The sequence below is a fragment of the Oncorhynchus mykiss genome, chromosome 13, assembly GCF_013265735.2.
Source record: "Oncorhynchus mykiss isolate Arlee chromosome 13, USDA_OmykA_1.1, whole genome shotgun sequence".
Classification (NCBI taxonomy): domain Eukaryota; kingdom Metazoa; phylum Chordata; class Actinopteri; order Salmoniformes; family Salmonidae; genus Oncorhynchus; species Oncorhynchus mykiss.
This window is the reverse complement of record NC_048577.1, coordinates 55,549,967-55,567,980: the sequence shown is the minus strand read 5'-3', so window position 1 is coordinate 55,567,980 and position 18,014 is coordinate 55,549,967. Positions and strand designations below refer to the sequence as shown.

Below are 18,014 nucleotides of genomic sequence, written 5' to 3'. Positions count from 1 at the left end.
GGGGGTTCTCGAGCAGAGGTTTAGGATCCAGTGATGACGGCTGTAGTGACCATGCTCTTGGCTGAAGGAGTCTGTGTCCAGTCTCCAGACATCCACAGCAGGGACCGGGCTCTCTATCAGTCACCCCTATCTGAGGCGCTTCTGGCCCAGCTGGCCAGAATGTGGATTGTGTTGGATGTGACCATGGGGAGTTAATTTCTTTATTTTTATTTAACCTTTATTTAACTAGTCAAGTAAGTTAAGAGCAAATTCTTATTTACAATGACAGCCTACTGAAAAACAGTGGGTTAACCGCCTTGTTCAAGGGCAGAACAATAGATTTTTACCTTGTCAGTTTAGGGATTCAATCCAGCAACCTTTCGGTTACTGGCCTAACACTCTAACCACTAGGCTACCTGCCGTACTGCAGTAAAGATTCAGACAATGGGTCTTATTTCTCAATGCACCTTTCTAAAAGCTTCCCATATGAGAGTCTTTAGAAACAGAAAGGTTGGATACAGCGCAGAGCGTACCCACATCATTGCAACAGTTCAACTCAGCGACTGAGAGGTACCCCCAATCAACCAGAGCTGTCAAGGCTCTGAAAATAATGAACCTCTCTATAAATGACAAACAGGCATCAATGGATAACCTTCCTGTACAATATTATTATTAGAATTATTGAGCCAGGATCGTGTTAAGTGTATCTGAGAACAAGGCCAAAGGAGATATATAATTGTCACACATATAACTACCCACCCACACACACACATGGCAAGTTTGTACACTCAGTGGCCAGTTTATAAGGTACACCACTTTTACGAAAATGGTTTGCTCCTACAGACAGTAAGTCCAGTGGCCATGGCATGCTATATAACGCAGGCAGACAGGCATCGAGACATGCAGTTACTGTTCGATTGAACATTAGAATGTCATAACAAGTGACTTAAGTGACTTTGAGCGTGGAATGATCGTTAGTGCCAGGCGCGCCAATTCCAGTATCTCAGAAACGTCTGGCCTTCTGGGCTTTTCACGCACAACGGTGCGAGAGGGGATGAGGCAAAAGGAATGGCAAATAAGTCTGGCTGCACAAACATTTGGCAAACATACTGAACATTTGAGAAATCATGTGACTAAACTGAATAAAAAGAAGAAACTAAACTATTAAACAAAGATAAATGACATAAAGAATGATAGTAAAAAGTGTTGGAGCACCTTAAATTACATTTTGGGCAAAAAGGCAAACTCAGCTCTATCATTCATTGAATCAGATGGCTCATTCATCACAAAACCCAATGATGTTGCCAACTACTTTAATGATGTTTTCTTGGCAAGATTAGCAAACTTAAGCATGACATGCCAGCAACAAACGCCAACCCTACAGTTCCAAGTATAACTGACCAAATTATGAAACACAAGTGTTGGCATTATGAATTCCGTAAAGTGAGTGTGGAAGAGGTGAAGAAATTATTGTTGTCTATCAACAATGACAAGCCACCTGGGTCTGACAATGGATGGAAAATGACTGAGGATAATAGCCTACTAGAAAGTGTTTACCCTCAGGCCTGGAGGGAAGCAAAAGTAATTCCACTACTTAAGAATAGTAAAGCCCCTTTTACCGCTCAAATAACAGACCAATCAGCTTACCAAAACCCTTAATGAATAGGACCCGCACCTGCTAATATCACTTTCCTATTGAACACACTTCTTTCCGTATTAAATATTATAGTTTAATTACATTTTGTGGTACCTGAGGATTTAACAGAAACATATTTTGACTTGTTGAAACAAAGTTTTGGGGTACATTTTCGGATTCCTATCTTGACATGTTGAAAGAGTGGATTACGCAAATCGATGGTGCCAACTAGACAGACTTTTTGGGATATAAAAAAATATTTTATCTAACAAAACGACACTACATGTTATAGCTGGGACCCTTTGGATGACAAATCAGAAGAAGATTTTCAAAAAGTAAGTGAAGATTTAATCGCTATTTGTAAATTTATGAAAACTGTGCCGGTGGAAAAATATTTTCATGTGGGGCGCCGCATGGCATGCTTTCGCTGTAAAGCCTACTGTAAATCGGACAATGCAGTTAGATTAACACAAATTTAAGCTTTTAACCAATATAAGACACTTGTATGTACCTAAATGTTTAATATCCATAATTTGTATTATTATTTATTTGAATTGTGCGCCCTACAGTTTCACCGGAAGTTGTCCCGCTAGCGGGATGCCTAGCCTTACAAAGAGCTGCAGTCAGTTTCAGAATGGGTGGTAAGAAATAAGTTAGTCCTAAATATTTCAAAAACTAAAAGCATTGTATTTGAGACAAATCATTCACTAAACCCTAAACCTCAACTTAACCTTGTAATGAATAATGTGTAAATTGAGCAAGTTGAGATGATTAAACTGCTTGGAGTAACCCTGGATTGTAAACTGTCATGGTCAAAACATGTTGATGCAACATTAGCTAAAATTGGGAGAAGTCTGTCCATGATAAAGCGCTGCTCTGCCTTTTTAACAACACTATCAACAGCGCAGGTCCTACAGGCCCTAGTTTTGTCGCCCCTGGACCACTGTCCAGTTGTGTGGTCAGGTGCCACAAAGACATGAATAATATGCATATCAATCTCTCATGGCTCAAAGTAGAGGAGAGATTGACTTCAGCACTACGTGTTTTTATAAGAAGTGTTGACATGTTGAATGCACCGACCTATCTGTTTAAACTACTAGCACCGAACTCGGACACGCATGCATTCCCCACATACACATACTAACACATGCACTCTACACACATGGATTTTGTATTGTAGATATGTGATAGTAGAGTAGTGGTCTGAGGGCACACACTTAATGTGTTGTGAAAAGTGTTATGAAGTGTAATGCATTGTAATATTATAACTGCCTTAATGTTGCTGGACCCCAGGAAGACTAGCTGCTGCCTTGGCAGGAACTACTGCTTGTTACGTTCCCCAGTTTGTGTTGTAGTTTGTGCATTTGAATGTGTTTTATTTCAGGAAATGGCTTCCTGAAATCCCTCAAGCAGCTGATTGGTCGACTCCAGGGCTAATTGGAGAGCTGACCCCGCCCCCTCGTCAAGACAGCTGTCTCCAGTTACATTAATTCTGAAGATATATAAAAGCCAGTGTTCTGTTCAGGAGAGAGAGAGATTTGGAGGTAGGGATTGCTGAGAGAGATTTGCTGGGAGGTCATTGCATAGAGAGATTTGCTGGGAGGTCATTGCATAGAGAGATTTGCTGGGAGGTCATTGCATAGAGAGATTTGCTGGGAGGTCATTGCATAGAGAGATTTTGCTAGAGAGATTTGCTGGGAGGTCATTGCAGAGTGATTGTTTATGATAGAGAGATTTGCTGGGAGGTCATTGCAGAGAGATTTTGCTAGAGGTTAATTTTGATGGGAGTTCATTGCTGGGAAGTTGGTATGTTCTGTGAGTTTGTTGCTCAGGTAGATCTTATTTGATGTTTTTTATTTTGTTTGAAATTGTTTATTCTGTTTCATTTGTTCTCAGGGGGAAAGGGGAAGGCACCTTGGGAGTGTTTAGGCAAGAGGCCCGCGGGCATACATATACCCGTAGTATATTCATTGTCTAGGCACACTAGGTAAGACCTGGGTGGACCACCCCCTGTATTTTGGTTAGGGCACCAGGTGGTGCTAAATTAGGTAAGTAGTGGGTAGGCAGGTAAGATAGGAGAGGGGGGGGGGGGCTTTGAGATTTACTTTCTTTGCTTTGGTTCCGTCCAGCCCCTTTTCCCCATATTACCGTGTAAAGGAATAAAGTCCTTGTAAACGGTACCACATTCTGCCTGTTGTCATCCTTACTCGCACCTACGGTCCATACGTTTTTTCACTTCTCGGAGAGTTTAGTTGTAGCAGGGAGTTGCGTTCCCTCTTCATAGAGGCGTGCGTAACACTGCTGATCCTTAATAAATACAAATACGGGCTGGTGGCAGTGTTGTAATGATGTGGGGAATGTTTTCCTGGCACATGTTAGGTCCCTTGATACCAATTTAACATGTTTCCATGCTCCGAAGAATTCAGGCTGCTCTGGAGGCAAAAGGGGGTCCGACCCAGTACCAGATGGGTGTACCTAATAAACTGACCAGAGTGTTAAATAGCATGTTTATTCTGTTGTACTGAGCCATTTAATTTATGTTCATATTCATATGTTTTACTATGTCTTATTGTTGTTGCGTTGTCGAGAGGGAACCATTAAGTAGGCATTTCATTGGACGATGTTTACCATGTGTATCCTGTACATACTGCCGAGTGGCGCAGCGTTCTAAAGCACTGTATCTCAGTGCTAGAGGCGTCACTACAGACCTGGTTTGATCCTGAGCTGTGTCACAACCACTGTATCTCAGTGCTAGAGGCGTCACTACAGACCCTGGTTTGATCCTGAGCTGTGTCACAACCACTGTATCTCAGTGCTAGAGGCGTCACTACAGACCTGGTTTGATCCTGAGCTGTGTCACAACCACTGTATCTCAGTGCTAGAGGCGTCACTACAGACCTGGTTTGATCCTGAGCTGTGTCACAACCACTGTATCTCAGTGCTAGAGGCGTCACTACAGACCTGGTTTGATCCTGAGCTGTGTCACAACCACTATCTCAGTGCTAGAGGCGTCACTACAGACCCTGGTTTGATCCTGAGCTGTGTCACAACCAATTGGGAGTCCAATAGGGCGGCATACAATTGGCACAGCGTCGCCCGGGCTAGGGGAGGGTTTGGCTGGGGTGGGCTGTCATTGTAAAATAAGAATTTGTTCTTAATCAATTTGCCTAGTTAAATAAAGGTTAAATACAAAAATAGGATTAATAAAACGTGAACATGCGCGCACACACACACACACCCCTCTGAGGCCATGCCAGGGCCTGATGGCCGGCCGGGTGGTGTGTGGGCTGCCATTATCCATACCACTCAGGAGCAGCATGGTATTATGTAATCACAAGCTGTGGAATATATTGTTTGTTTGCAATTACCAACTCATCAAGAGCTTCATATTGCAACAAATAAAATACAACTTTATTATCCATTGGTTGGAATGGAAATGCGTGTTCTGCCTTTCCCAACAGACACACACACACACACACACACACACACTGAGATGTACAGGGTCAGCAGCAGAGCAGTTCCCGGTCTGCCTCTCTAAACTCTATGCTATTGTTGCCCCATATTGGAAAATAAAGTGGACCCTGGATACTCAGTGTGCTGCATCTTGATATAGAAAAGTAGGACGTGGTTCAGCTGGGTGACTAGCTTACAGACAATACAATGTCTTATCTTGCAATATGCAGAAAATACATTTATCTTGCAATATGCAGAAAATACATTTATCTTGCAATATGCAGAAAATACATTCTCTTATCTTGCAATATGCAGAAAATACATTCTCTTATCTTGCAATATGCAGAAAATACATTCTCTTATCTTGCAATATGCAGAAAATACATTCTCTTATCTTGCAATATGCAGAAAATACATTCTCTTGCAATATGCAGAAAATACATTCTCTTATCTTGCAATATGCAGAAAATACAATATCTTCTTATCAAATCAAATCAAATGAAATGTATTTATAAAGTCCTTCTTAGATCAGCTGATGCACAGTGCTGCACAGAAACCCAGCCTAAAACCCCAAACAGCAAGCAATGCAGGTGTAGAAGCACGGTGGCTAGGAAAAACTCCCTAGAAAGGCCAAAACCTAAGAAGAAACCTAGAGAGGAACCAGGCTATGAGGGGTGGCCAGTCATCTTCTGGCTGTGCCGGGTGAGATAATAACATAACATGGCCAAGATGTTCAAATGTTCATAGATGACCAGCAGGGTCAAATAATAATAATCACAGTGGTTGTCGAAGGTGCAGGTCAGCACCTCAGGAGTAAATGTCAGTTGGCTTTTCATAGCCGATCATTAAGTGTATCTCTACCGCTCCTGCTGTCTCTAGAGAGTTGAAAACAGCAGGTCTGGGACAGGTTGCACGTCCGGTGAACAGGTCAGAGTTCCATAGCCGCAGGCAGAACAGTTGAAACTGGAGCAGCAGCACGGCCAGGTGGACTGGGGACAGCAAGGAGTCATCATGACAGGTAGTCCTGAGGCATGGTCCTAGGGCTCAGGTCCTCCCAGAGAGAGAAAGAAAAAAAGAAAGAGAGAGAATTAGAGAAAGCATACTTAAATTCACACAGAACACCGGATAAGACAGGATAAGCCCCCCGATACATAAACTACTGCAGCATAAATACTGGAGGCTGAGACAGGAGGGGTCAGGAGACACTGTGGCCCCATCCGATGATATCCCCGGACAGGACCAAACAGGCAGGATATCACTCCACCCACTTTGCCAAAGCACAGCCCCCACACCACTAGAGGGATATCTTCTTTCCACCAACTTACCATCCTGAGACAAGGCCGAGTATAGCCCACAAAGATCTCCGCCACGGCACAACCCAAGGGGGGGGGGGGTGCCAACCCAGACAGGAAAATAACGTCAGTGACTTAACCCACTCAAGTGACGCACAACTCCTTGGGATGGCATGGAAGAGCACCAGTAAGCCAGTGACTCAGCCTCTGTAATAGGGTTAGAGGCAGAGAATCCCAGTGGAGAGAGGGGAACCGGCCAGGCAGAGACAGCAAGGGCGGTTCATTGCTCCAGTGCCTTTCCGTTCACCTTCACACTCCTGGGCCAGACTACACTCAATCATATGACCCACTGAAGAGATGAGTCTTCAGTAAGGACTTAAAGGTTGAGACCGAGTCTGCGTCTCTCACATGGGTAGGCAAACCTTTCCATAAAAATGGAGCTCTATAGGAGAAAGCCCTGCCTCCAGCTGTTTGCTTAGAAATTCTAGGGACAGTTAGGAGGCCTGCATCTTGTGACCGTAGTGTACGTGTAGGTATGTACGGCAGGACTAAATCGGAAAGATAGGTAGGAGCAAGCCCATGTAATGCTTTGTAGGTTAGCAGTAAAACCTTGAAATCAGCCCTTGCCTTAACAGGAAGCCAGTGTGGAGAGGCTAGCACTGGAGTAATATGATCAAATTTTTAGCACTAACTGAAGTTTATTTATTGCTTTATCCGGGTAGCCGGAAAGTAGAGCACTGCAGTAGTCTTACCTAGAAGTGACAAAAGCATGGATTAATTTTTATGCATAATTTTCGGACAGACTTTTTCAGATTTTTGCAATGTTACATAGATGGAAAAAAACGGTCCTTGAAACAGTCTTGATATGTTCGTCAAAAGAGAGATCAGGGTCCAGAGTAACGCCGAGGTCCTTCATAGTTTTATTCTTAACAATGTCTGCATACTCCTGACGATTCATTTTTTCAAATCATATGAGCAAACAATATTTTGCTTTATCTGAGACGCTAAACCAGACAAAATAAAGCGTGCCTATCTATATATTGAATATGAATTGGGTGGGTTGAGATTATTACATTTAAAAGCACTAAACCTCTCTCTAAAAGCTTCACTTATTCAAACGGTTTATTTGAACCCTAAATGGTTCTCAAGTAGATTAACAAGAAAAGCTAATCCATTGTTTAAAAAATGCCTTTTTGCCATTTTGCCATGTCTCATTTTTGATTAATTGAAAATGATACTTTTTTCAAAGTATCTCTCTTTTTCAAACAAGCATTGCAGAGCTGGCTACAATTTGAAATATTACAAAAAAATATTACAAAAAATATTATGGCTGAACTCAAATGTGTTGGTTGATAAAATACCTGTATTTATGGGAAAGATGTTTGAAAAGGGTATTTTGTTGTTAAATGATATTGTAAATTGCAACGGTAGAGTTATGTCTTTCATGGAGTTATCAGAATTGTATGGGAAGGTCTGCTCAATCAAAGAGTACAATCAATTGATTACAGCATTACCCCAAAAATGGAGGAGGCAGGTGGCAGCGGGAGGAGGTAGGGAACTGGTCTGTCTGCTCAATATAAAGGATCAAAACTGGCGGAGGAATAAAAATAGCATAAATAGGAAAGTATACCAGCTTCATTTGAGGACCAGGATGTTGACAACTGTGCCATACAGATTGCAAAATAGTTGGGAAGAGGGTTTTGATGTACCAATTCCATCGTACAGGGTGTATGAGTTGATATATTTGTGGTGGCAGGTAACCTAGTGGTTAGACCGTTGGACTAGAAACCGAAAGGTTGCAAGATTGAATCCCCGAACTGACGAGGTAAAAATCTGTCGTTCTGCCCCTGAACAAGGAAGTCAACCCACTGTTCCTAGGCTGTCAATGAAAATAAGAATGTATTATTAACTGACTCGCCTAGTTAAATAAAGGTCAAATGGGTCAAACTTTGTGCTTTTCAGCAAAAGTATTATATTGAATTGTTGCCACCAAATTTTGGGAGAATATTTGGGGCATAAAATCACAGAAGCTCTGCAGATTTTGTTGTGAGGATACAGAATCAATAGACTGTTTATTTTGGTATTTCTCTCAGGTAGCCTGTTTCTGTTTGAGATTCAGGAATGGCTGAAAATGCATAACATTGATCTAAAATCGACCCTAGAAATAGTACTGTTAGGAGATCTGGAGAGTAATTTACTAATATACTAATACTCTTAGTAAAAGTATTTATCTTCAACTCGCAATCTGTGGATTCTATTCGATTAGATAGATTGAAATTGTACATTAAAGATATATGTTGCATAGAAATCCGAAGTGGGTGGCCAGCAGAGATAGGTGGGATGGGCTGAGGGTGGCCAGCAGAGATAGGTGGGACGGGCTGAGGGAAGCTGAGGGTTGGGATGTGGAATTGGAGACAAGTGGGAGTAGAGTTGCTGGGCGGGAGATAGAATGATGGTCAAAGATAAAAGTATAAAAAATAATGTCAAAATAAAACATAATAAAAAGTAAGTTGGAATGACACTGAGGGGCAGTGTTTTTACAGTTAATGCCGGTTTGCCTGAGGCAGGCGTTTGTACACATGCATATACACACACCCTCATTGAAATACACACATACACGGACGGACACACATGTAAATAGTGCCAGATACGCCCTCAAACATATACAGTTGGCCTTGCTGTTATGATTTCAGTTGTACTTGATGTCCTTTGTTTTTTTGAATTGTTTTCTGTTTTCCTTCGTCTTTTCCATTTTTCTCTTTAGTTAATGTTCTTGGTTGTTGGTGCATTGGGGGGGTCCTTGGGGGTGGGGAATTAAATAATTTTTTTTTTTTTCTTGGGGGGGACTGTGGGAGGGGTCTCGGATGGTTGGGGGGCAGCTTTTGGGGAATTATTGGGGGATCTTGGACGGTTCGGGTCCCTGTTTCTAGCCTTGTGGGAGATCTGTCGATGTGCCCTTGAGCAGGGCATTGACCCTGGATGCTTCTGTGTGTCACTCTGAATGGGAGTCTGTTGGATGACTGGTATGGTGTAGTTCTTCAGCGACTTCACGGCAAGTATATTGTATTGCAAGTATATATTTTTTTACATGTAATAAAAGGAGCCAGATCAGATGGGAAAGTCGAGTGTGGTGGCGTCTGCTGATCTCATCAGCTGATATTGCATCAATTGGATTCCCACTCTTACGTGCTACTTACAGTACATGGGGTGTATTAAAGTTGCCCAGATTACACATGCTTCCTCCATGCCGGATGTCAAGCACACGCATGCGTTGGTGTCTCTTGCTGCCTTTGCCATTGCTGCAGTAACGAGCTGTTACTCGCTATGCTTTGCTGTTTTCCGATATCCCACCACCACCCCAGCCCCCACCTGTCTAGATTCTGGGTTTCTTCCTGGGGATTTGGTATAGCATATCGTGCTCAATGCCTGTAGTTATTTTATCATCTTTATATGATGCTTCACTCTGTCAGTAAGCTACCCTGAACTCCAAGACTAATGTAATCTTTTCGAATAAATGGTTAATTGTGCCGTGGTGTTTCCTTTTCTGACTCTGAAAGCATGCAACGTCCAGACTGATCTTTGAAGGTGAACGCTGTATACACACGACACCCTTGATACTTCTCCAGTCTTCTCAGTAAACAAGGATACGGTGTTATTTTTCCCTGGCATTCGGAAAGGTAGCGTTAACGGTATCGCTGCTGCTGCCTCGGTTCCACGCCATATTCAACATCAAAGACCACTGCAGCCTTTTGAAAAATCTATCTATCTCTCAGTGCAGCTGTCCTACTAACTACAGTACAACCAATGTGATGGCAGTATAAAAATGCCATGACTGATGCACACGTGCTCAAGTAATTACCAAACCTAGTGTGTTTGTGTCATCAGGTCCCCTCTGTAGTTTATGTAAAAGAGCAACTTGTGCTTTAATCTGTATTTGGTTAGTTTCCCACTTCTGGGCGGTGTGTGAGGGAGGTGTGTGTCCTGTCGTGTTGTTTTCACATTAATCCTGTTGTTGTTTCTGAGAAAGTGAAAGCTTGACATCAAAGATAGATTATTCATTCACGTTGTTAGGTTCTAATTCTCAGAGTAAAAACACAACGGACATTATGAAAGCTTAACAAGAGGATCAATACAGCTGCATTAGACAAAAACCTTTTCACACAAGCACTGATATGTAACCTTTCCTCCTAGGCTGAGTCTCCTCCTACACATCTGTACAAACATTGTTCACACAAGCACTGATATTTAACCCTTCCTCATTGGCTGAGTCTCCTCCTACACATCTGTACAAACATTGTTCTTTACTGCTAGGCAGGACACTAGTGATATGGGCCATACACTTTTATTTCTCCCTTAAGATGACCTGACCTGACCTCAACCCCCCTCAATCACTAATCCATGGGTCTCTCCCCTTATCAATGTATGCCGCATGCAATCGCTTCCCTGCACTCAACACATTTCAAGCTTAATTGCACAAACTATATTGATTTATATGAATTTATTTCACCTTTATTTAACCATGTAGGCTAGTTGAGAACAAGTTCTCATTTGCAACTGCGACCTGGCCAAGATAAAGCGTAGCAATTCGACACATACAACAACACAGTTACACATGGAATAAACAAAACATACAGTCAATAATACAGTAGAACTAAAGAAAACAAAAAGTCTATATACAGTGAGTGCAAATGAGGTAAGTTAAGGAAATAAATAGGCCATGGTGGCGAAGTAATTACAATATAGCAATTAAACACTGGAATGGTAGATCGGCACAAGATGAATGTGCAGGTAGAGATACTGGGGTGCAAAGGAACAAAATAAATGAATAAATACCAGTATGGGGATGAGGTAGGTAGATAGATGGGCTGTTTACAGATGGGTTATGTACAGGTGCAGTGATCTGTAAGCTGCTCTGACAGCTGGTGCTTAAAGCTAGTGAGGGAGATGTGAGTCTCCAGCTTCAGAGATTTTTGCAATTCGTTCCAGTCATGGGCAGCAGAGAACTGGAAGGAAAGACGACCAAAGGAGGAATTGGCTTTGGGGGTGACCAGTGAGATATACCTGCTGGAGCGAGTGCTACGAGTGGGTGCTGCTATGGTGACCAGTGAGCTGAGATAAGGCGGGGCTTTACTTAGCAGAGACTTGTAGATGACCTGTAGCCAGTGGGTTTGGCGACGAGTATGAAGCGAGGGCCAACCAACGAGAGCGTACAGGTCGCAATGGTGGGTAGTGTATGGGGCTTTGGTGACAAAACGGATGGCACTGTGATAGACTGCATCCAGTTTGTTGAGTAGACTGTTGGAGGCTATTTTATAGATGACATCACCGAAGTAGGTAGGTAGGATGGTCAGTTTTACGAGAGTATGTTTGGCAGCATGAGTGAAGGATGCTTTGTTGCGATATAGGAAGCCGATTCTAGATTTAATTTTGGATTGGAGATGCTTAATGTGAGTCTGGAAGGAGAGTTTACAGTCTAACCAGACACCTAGGTATTTGTAGTTGTCCACGTATTCTAAGTCAGAGCCGTCCAGAGTAGTGATGCTGGACGGGCGAGCAGGTGCGGGCAGTGATCGATTGAATAGCATGCATTTAGTTTTACTTGCGTTTAAGAGCAGTTGGAGGCCACGGAAGGAGAGTTGTATGGCATTGTAGCTCGTCTGGAGGTTAGTTAACACAGTGTCCAAGGAGGGGCCAGAAGTATACAGAATGGTGTCGTCTGCGTAGAGGTGGATCAGAGAATATCCCGCAGCAAGAGCAACATCATTGATGTATACAGAAAAGAGAGACGGCCCGAGAATTGAACCCTGTGGCACACCCATAGAGACTGTCAGAGGTCCAGACAACAGGCCCTCCGATTTGACACACTGAACTCTATCAGAGAAGTAGTTGGTAAACCAGGTGAGGCAATCATTTGAGAAACCAAGGCTGTTGAGTCTGCCAATAAGAATGTTGTGATTGACAGAGTCGAAAGCCTTGGCCAGGTCGATGAATACGGCTGCACAGTAATGTCTCTTATCGATGGTGGTTATGATGACGTTTAGAACCTTGAGCGTGTCTGAGGTGCACCGATGACCAGCTCTGAAACCAGATTGCATAGCGGAGAAGGTAAGGTGGGATTCGAAATGGTCAGTAATCTGTTTGTTAACTTGGCTTTCGAAGACCTTAGAAAGACAGGGTAGGATAGATATAGGTCTGTAGTAGTTTGGGTCTAGAGTGTCACCCCCTTTGAAGAGGGGGATGGCCGCGGCAGCTTTCCAATCTTTGGGAATCTCAGATGATACGAAAGAGAGGTTGAACAGGCTAGTAATAGGGGTTGCAACAATTTCGGCAGATCATTTTAGAAAGAGAGGGTCCAGATTGTCTAGCCCGGCTGATTTGTAGGGGTCCAGATTTTGCAGCTCTTTCAGAACATTAGCTATCTGGATTTGGGTAAAGGAGAAATGGTGGGGGCTTTGGCGGGTTGCTGTGGAGTGTGCCGGGCAGTTGACCGGGGTAGGGGTAGCCATGTGGAAAGCATGGCCAGCCGTAGAGAAATGCTTATTGAAATTCTCAATTATAGTGGAATTATAGTTATATATACCTTCCTCCTATAACCATTAACTTCTGGTGTAGACCCTCTAAACCTCAGCACTCCATCAATGACATGATTAAGTATATTTTCATAATCTCAGAACCCAACAACGTATAATCAAAGTTGTAAAGACTTTTATATAGGTGTGTATGTATCCATTTGTGTGTACTTCCCTGCGTTCAAGTGTGTGCTTGCCAGTCCAGTGCTTTCAGACAGGTTTGTGGGCGTGCATTTGTTTGCGTGCATATGTTTGCGTGCATATGTTTCCGTGCATATGTTTGCGTGCATATGTGTGTCAGAGGGTTGATGAGAGAGACCTGTCACTATCTGTCGATAACAGCTCAGCTGGACCAGAGACAGTCACAGAGCTGCTACTGTCACTAGTTCTCTGTCATGACCATTGACCAACAGCTAGTGAGCAACGGGTAGTAGTAGGGGGTGATTGTTCCAACACAGAAAATGTGCACGGCTCTTTGTTGATTGGAAACTTTGTAGCAGACTGTCATCTGGTGTGAGTATGACCTCAAAACAGAGTTGGATCCTACCTGTTGGTCATTTGAGACACACAAAAGTGATGTACAGTTTATCAGAATAGTTCTGAAACAAACTTACTTGAGGCAATTACATAGGAAAAATATGCATTACTGAATTATCAAAGTTCATGTGAAATCCATAGGGTTTTACAAAACAAAATAAAATTAACTATTTATATCAAAGAGAGAAAAAACATCCAAGATGGGATTACATAATGAATGAATGTGAAGCTTTCTGGGAAAAAGGTTTTACCGCCACCACTTAATATCAAGGAGCTACTTTAATCAGAGAGACAAAGTTGACATTGTCATCCCATCTCTGTCTCAGTGGTCCATTCAGAATGTCCTCCAAGAGTTGCTGAACTTCCTCTCCACTTCACTTTCAGAAAGACAGAGTGAAAGATAGAGAGAAAGAGGGGGGGGCAGGTACAGAGAAGGAGAGACAGAGACAGACAGGGAGATAAGATAGAGGGAGAGAGAGAAAAAGACTGCAGAGAGAAGGTAGAGGGAGAGAGAGAGCAGATAGTGTTCTTTACCTCATCTGGATAAGGTTGTCACAGAGTCACAGTGGTAGCCAATCCCCTGCTGATCCTGTCGGTGTTGCCTATCCATTATCTTATGTCAGATGACGTCACTTCTACCCGAAGCTCATCTCTCAACTGATTGGTGGAAGCATTCAGAATTTTGTGTGCAGCACTAGGCAGTGTGACTGGCTCAGTGTGACTGGATCAGCTAGCAAGCTAATGTTGGACAAATTTAAGCTACCTTTCGTGCATATTGTCAAACTTCAGAAATACTGATTCTTGATACACAAAACCCTTTAGCTAGATGTAAAACGTTGCGACTAAGACTTCCTCACCAAAAACACATCAACATTATTAACAGATTAACTGCTCTAGTTTAGATGAACTCAGTCTGTTTTGAGGAGGAGATGGGGTTCATTAGGGGATGTCACCTAGGTCAAATTGTTGAGTGTTAGAAAGCACATTGTAGCCCAACTACTTTTGATCAATCCCATGAGTCTTTGCGAGATACGAGACAGATCCGTGCAGGAGGAATAGTTGCGCTATCTGACGTAAGGAAATGTTCTCCCTTTCACTCTTCTCTGCTCGTGAGCTCGCCAATCATGTTCAGCCTTGGGATGTCTAGAACTCTATTGGAGGGATGAGACACCCTTTTTCTACGTGAAATTCCATAATTTCATGTTTTGTTGATGGTGGTGGAAAATGCTGTCTCAGGCACCACTCCAGAATCTCCCATAAGTGTTCAATTGAGTTGAGATCTGGTGACTGAGACAGGATGATAATTGTTTCATTAACTCATGAACCACACCTGTGTGGAAGATAAGTACAGCCTCTAGTTAAATTGATCACAGACGGGCACACATAGCTGCAGGAAGTAGTTTGGGGGTTTATTAATGTTTTCTTGTCAATGTGCTGAAGCACCCTCAGCACCTCTACTTCCAGGGGCTATGCTGGTACCTGGCAGCTCTAACTACATACTCCAGCAGAAAAATAGTGACATTTGACACATTAGGTCTACAAAAACTAGCCCTCCTGGACTCATCACTACAACCTATAGCCTACTCACTGTCTGACCATGCCATTCAAGTGGGGGAAAGAAGTCTCCCTGAGTACTGAACCTCAATTCTATTAAACATTCATATTCACTGCATTAGTACACCGTTAGAAAAGACATGTGTGCTGTAAGAGGCTATGGACTGACAAGAAACCTTAATTTAATTTCCAAACCGAACTCACTGTTGACTACTTTAGGCTAGAAAACGGCTCTCACATTGCACTCACGATATTAGAGACCTGATCCAAAGACAATTTGGCATGCACGGGATGGTGTTCACTTATGAAACTCTGCGCACTCTTTTCACAAACAGATCGAACAGATCTCACAAGGCAAAGCATGACTCGTCTGTGCTGGGATCTGATGATGACGTGGTCCGAATCTCAGCGAGCATGAACAGATGATGATGAGCGGGAGCGCCCCGGTCCGCGCGCGCGCCCCATATTAATCTGTTGAAGCTAGGTCGCTGTCTTTTCAGCACCATGGACTGTGTGGGGAGAAACCTTTCCGAGCACCAACAACCTGCAACAACTTCGTGACCAGAATCAATTCTACACCTTTTACCAGGATAGTAACTTTCTTTCGGAAAAATTAGAATTGCCTTGATATTACTTTATTTAGGTTTGGAGAGGGACATTTGCGACTAGGGCATTTATCATTATGTGGTTGGATGGCTTATGATAGTATTTGATTGCAGCTCTCAAACAATTCATCTAAATGGTTTTGAAGTTCTGTTGACTTCAGTAAATTATCTCGTGTCAGTTCCGAAGTCCAGAACTATGTCTACCATCTGATTTATATTATTGTGCGTTTTGGTGTTGAAGACAAGAGTTTATCCCAGGCTATTTAACCTATCGATGTGACTCAACGAAGAACGTTCATTTCGTGAGGAGGAGTTTTCCAAATTTACAGGGAATCTGTGCTCGTATCCGGCATGCTGGCTTTCTTAGTTGGACTTTTATACCTAGTGAGTGGACGCACGGTGCGCGCTCAGGATGCGACAGGTAGCCGCTTCTTCTGCTCCGCCATCCCGGCGGGCGCCGACCCTAGCTGCTCGTTCGACCCCAACGGTAACCGCGTGCAGAGCACCAGCCCCGTGGAGGACGAGCTACGGAACACCATCCTCCAACTCCGGGAGAACATCCTCCAGCAGAAGGAGACTATCGTGAGTCAGCAGGGCACTATCAAGGAGCTGAACTCCAAACTGGCGCGCTGCGAGGCGGCCGCGGAGGACTCTGCGAGCAGGTCCAGGGGCCAGAGCTCCAGGCGGAAGGACTACAGTAAGAACACAATGGGAGACCTTCCCAGGGACCCCACGGAAACTATAGACCAGCTGGGAAAGACCATGCAGGGGCTCACGGGTCGGTTGGAGAATCTGGAGGTGAGATAACGAGGCTGTAGTGGCTACAGTAAATTATATCATTCAGGTCAAATGTCTTTTTCATTATTATACAGTGTAGCATTTTTGTATGGAAGTTAATATATGAATATACCCCTATATGAATATGGATGTTTGTGGATAGAGCTACAGTAAATTATAATGATCATGCTTTACATTTCACTCTGACATTGTGTATGGAGGTTAATATATGAATATACCCTTATATGAATATGGATGTTTGTGGATATAGCTACAGTAAATTATAATGATCATGCTTTTCATTTCACTCTGACATTGTGTATGGAGGTTACTCAGCCCTTTGACCTTTTCACCACACATGTGTAGCACCCACCACATCAGACATGTCTGATACTGAATGTAGCCTGCACGATAAGACACTCCCCACTTACTCTTCCTCAACATCAAAGGCTAATGTAGTGTAGTATGTCAGAAGCATGCTGCTTATCCTTGATGAATCAACGCAGCTGATATGAATAGACAATCAGCACACATCAATTGGTGTCAAAAGTGTCAGGCACCATCCGTGGAGAAGTCGAGCAGAGATGTGTATTTTCAATAATTCATATTCATTTTTCCATGTGGCACCACACGCAGTCTTGTCATTTTTCCAACTGCTTTTGCAATTTATGTCACAAATCATACAAACATTTCCCCTGGCTTTGTATCCACTGTATCATGGATGAGGTCCTATCTACGCAGCAAACAGACTAAGAAAAAAAGGCCTATTGTGGGTATGCCCACCATATAATCAAATTCTAATTATATGATGCCCACAGCTTGCTTAGTTAAAGTGATTAATCTCATGAATCTATTATCTTGTCGTCACAATCAAAGTCATGTGGGAGTGGCAGCCCCTGGCATAATCACAATCACACAGATACCATTTTTTTCTGGTGCCAGGGAATGAGTCTGCTGGTCTCACGTGGCTTCATGATGATCATATCTCTGGTTGCATCCCAAATGGCACCCTGTTACCTTTCAAGTGCACTACAAGGAAAAGGGTACTATTTGAGACTCAGCCGTATCTCTCTGATAATATTGAGGTCATGTATGTTATTGTAACTGTGCAATCTGTTTGCGGCTGATGTAGCCTTTATCTATAAGCACCAATCCTTTATGTCCTTAGTAGATATAAGACATGATTGCACAGTGTGGAATAAAACTGATAAATCAATTACATTAAAGTGCAATAGGAAATAAATAGGTTTACATTTCTCTCTCTATATATATATATAGAGGAAATAAATAGGTTTACATTTCTCTCTCTCTCTCTCTCTCTCTCTCTCTATATATATATATATATATATAGAGGAAATAAATAGGTTTACATTTCTCTCTCTCTATATATATATATATAGAGGAAATAAATAGGTTTACATTTCTCTCTCTCTCTCTCTATATATATATATATATATATATATAGAGGAAATAAATAGGTTTACATTTCTCTCTCTCTCTCTCTCTCTCTCTATATATATATAGAGGAAATAAATAGGTTTACATTTCTCTCTCTCTCTCTCTCTCTCTCTATATATATATATATAGAGGAAATAAATAGGTTTACATTTCT

At 42.6% G+C, this 18,014-nt stretch overlaps 2 protein-coding genes across 5 annotated transcripts in view; one reads left to right on the top strand and one right to left on the bottom strand.

The window, feature by feature from the left end:
- The window catches only part of LOC110538788 (brain protein I3), a 698,720-nt gene that overhangs the window by 555,604 nt on the left and 125,102 nt on the right, over positions 1-18,014 (bottom strand). The window lies entirely within an intron of this gene.
- LOC110538789 (neuronal pentraxin-2) overlaps positions 15,481-18,014 on the top strand; it is a 19,254-nt gene continuing 16,720 nt past the window's right edge. The window contains exon 1 of the mRNA XM_036941581.1: positions 15,481-16,423. Within this exon, the coding sequence (XP_036797476.1) occupies positions 15,977-16,423 (447 nt within the window). The 5' untranslated portion in view covers positions 15,481-15,976. The remainder of the gene's footprint in view (positions 16,424-18,014) is intronic.